At 46.6% G+C, this 2,685-nt stretch overlaps 1 protein-coding gene across 1 annotated transcript; it reads left to right on the forward strand.

The window, feature by feature from the left end:
• The first annotated feature begins 853 nt into the window (after window positions 1-853).
• On the forward strand, window positions 854-2,444 carry LOC132398881 (immunoglobulin lambda-1 light chain-like). The gene is made up of 3 exons (XM_059978714.1): window positions 854-914; window positions 1,058-1,411; window positions 2,077-2,444. The coding sequence occupies exons 1-3, from the start codon at window positions 866-868 to the stop codon at window positions 2,403-2,405; spliced, it is 732 nt and encodes a 243-aa protein (XP_059834697.1). The 5' UTR covers window positions 854-865; the 3' UTR covers window positions 2,406-2,444.
• The last annotated feature ends 241 nt before the right edge of the window (window positions 2,445-2,685 follow it).

Here is a 2,685-nt window from a genome sequence, read left to right on the forward strand (position 1 = left end):
TTATTGTTGCATATTCTCAGTTTGTCTATTGCGAATTGATGACTTGTCATTCTTTGTGTGTAGGTTTTCATCGATTCAATTGCACTTTTGCTTTACTCATTCTCTCTAATTATTATACATTTCCTTATTAATAATGAATATTATTATTGATAGTTTTTGTATTTTCGTAGTCTGTTTTCTTTTGCACACTGAACGTTTGCCAGTCTTTCTGTGTAGTATTTCATTGATTCTATTGTACGTTATTGCTCTACTATGAATGCATACAAGGAAATGAATCTTGATAATAACTTTATTTTAAACATTAAACTTTGACCATGAGCCGTCTGGTATTTATGAATATTAGCGATCAGTTTTATTTAAATCCCGACAGTAAAAGAAAAGTAACAGCATGTTTATGACATAGGTTTTCCCAAAGCAGGAACCGGGCCAATAAATTTATCAGTCTGTTTTGAAGACGGTTACAGGGATTTTGTGCCTCAAACAGGCTTGGTCGGTCGCTGAGGCAGACATTAGCTACATGTTGCTGAATGCAGCCGTCAATAGAATGTCTAAAGTCATGCCAACCCCAATGCCTTTCCTAGATATTCATCAGATTGGATTGATTTGGACGTTTGATATAACATAGCAAAATAAAAATATATTGAAGAATGTGTTAATATTTTAACGGTCATTCGCAAGAAATGGATTCCAGAGGACAGGTGGTTAGTCTCCGCCCCCAACATGTCTCTGCCCCCTCCTACTCATTAACATCCCCGATTAATAAAGAGGCCGGAGTGTCCAATTTGCAGACACTAGAACCGGAGCCGCTCCGGGTGTTTGCACAACAGCGCACGGCTGGACGTTAGGACGCTCACTGACCGAAGGAATGTCGCCAGTTCTGCATCTCCTGTGGGCTCTAGTGGTCCATTTACCAGGTGAGAGACGGGTTTGTTAACGCACGAATTATCCGCAAAGAAATTCGTTGAAACTTTGAAAGACAGTTTTCTGCGAGTCTTCGGTGATCGATAACACTTCTGACAACTGCAAGTCACCCTGTAATTTTGTTGTCTTACTGCAGGTATCCTGGCGGTCCCAGTCCTCAATCAGAACCCAGTGTCCGGTCCTGTCTCCGCGGGACAGACTGCCCGCTTAGAGTGTCGGATACAGAATGGAAAAGTTGCAGGTACCTATATTGGGTGGGACCGACATCATCCCGGGAGGAGACCGGAGGGGGTGATAGGTCATAGATCGGATAATAGCATTTTCAGAGGACCCGGCATCACAGAACGTTTCCAACCGTCCAGAGACACCTCCACCAACAGTCACATCCTGACCATCGGCAGCTTGGAACCCGGCGACTCGGCCGTCTATTACTGCAGAGTGTGGGATAGTGCTTGGTTCTATGGTCCGGGGACGATCCTGGAGATAAAGAGTAAGTAATCCTCACGTTTTATATCAAATCACGCTTCCGACGAATTCCCCATTTCAATCGTACTGCTGGCTGGCTCTACACTGCCGCAGTCTCAATCTGTCGAATTAATTCCACCTTTGGTTCATCCTTTGAAATTTCCCACACGACGCAGCAAGACTCGAAAGTCCGGTCTTTTAACCCGTTAACCCCTTCTTCTTATTCCAACCCTAAATTTCAGAGAGGTCAATCGTCCAAACCACTCCAATCCCAGGGCGCTCCCGTCTATGAACAGCTAAACTGAAATATCCGTAAATACATTATAGATAGAAATTAGATTTGGGGATTAGTTGGGGTCTCCCCCCAACCCCTGTAACACCCCAGGTACCGCCCTCAGCAAAGAGACCATTACCACCAGTATAGCACGAAATGCGTGGAAATTACCAGACCTGACCTAAGGGGTGGGCAACAATTCACCAGTACCAGGCTTGAGGATGGCCACCAATTCCATGCTAGCATCTGTCGATGGGTCGAATGGTCGCATTCTGTGCCCAACTTTTCGTTGATTGTATAGTTAGTGCATTGTGATCATGCTCTGTCGGGAGTTCAGTCAGTGGGTGACGCTGTTTAGGAAATGCACACATTAATGATAATATTTGCCTCCTCCTCCCACCACCTTTCTCACACAGGTAGCGAGAGCAGAAAGCCCTCGGTTCTCCTCCTGCCTCCCTCCTCGGAGGAGACTGGCTCGGGTTCTGCCACTCTATCCTGCCTCGTGAGCGGTTTTAAGCCTGGCTTGGTCGCGCTGCGCTGGAGCGTGGATGGCGTCGAGACAGAGAGTGACGTGACGACTAGCGCCGTGTCCACGGACACCGACCAGACCTACAGACTGAGCAGTTACCTGCGGGTTCCCGTCGCTGCCTGGAACAAGGGCTCGAGCTATTCCTGCAGCGTGAGTCACAGCTCGCTGAGCTCGCCGCTGCGCAACACCATCTCTTGGTCCGCCTGTGGGCAGTGAGGCCCCGCCGGGTGGCAGCTCACGAACGCAGTGAAACCCGCTCTGGGGCTGTGCAGCCGCCTTCTGCAATGTAATTCTGCCGTAAATATCAATTTCTGGGAACTAAGAAAATGTTTAATAAATTCAAAGATGAATGTTTTGAATGCGCATCGTTTGCGACGAGTGATACTATGTAGAATGTTTCTCACTATGCTGTGTCTAATCTTCTGCTTTTTATAGAATGGGGAGAGATTCACCAGGATACAATGACCGTATTGTGATTGACTTTTGTAACACAGCA

This window comes from Hypanus sabinus, chromosome 9 (genome assembly GCF_030144855.1).
Source record: "Hypanus sabinus isolate sHypSab1 chromosome 9, sHypSab1.hap1, whole genome shotgun sequence".
In the NCBI taxonomy this organism is placed as follows: Eukaryota; Metazoa; Chordata; class Chondrichthyes; order Myliobatiformes; family Dasyatidae; genus Hypanus; species Hypanus sabinus.

Bases quoted from the DNA above. Each gene is read 5' to 3' on its own strand.
- LOC132398881 (XM_059978714.1), top strand. From the start codon at position 866: ATGTCGCCAGTTCTGCATCTCCTGTGGGCTCTAGTGGTCCATTTACCA. The intron at 915-1,057 runs GTGAGAGACGGG...GTCTTACTGCAG, and splicing joins TCTAGTGGTCCATTTACCAG to GTATCCTGGCGGTCCCAGTC. The intron at 1,412-2,076 runs GTAAGTAATCCT...TTTCTCACACAG, and splicing joins GACGATCCTGGAGATAAAGA to GTAGCGAGAGCAGAAAGCCC.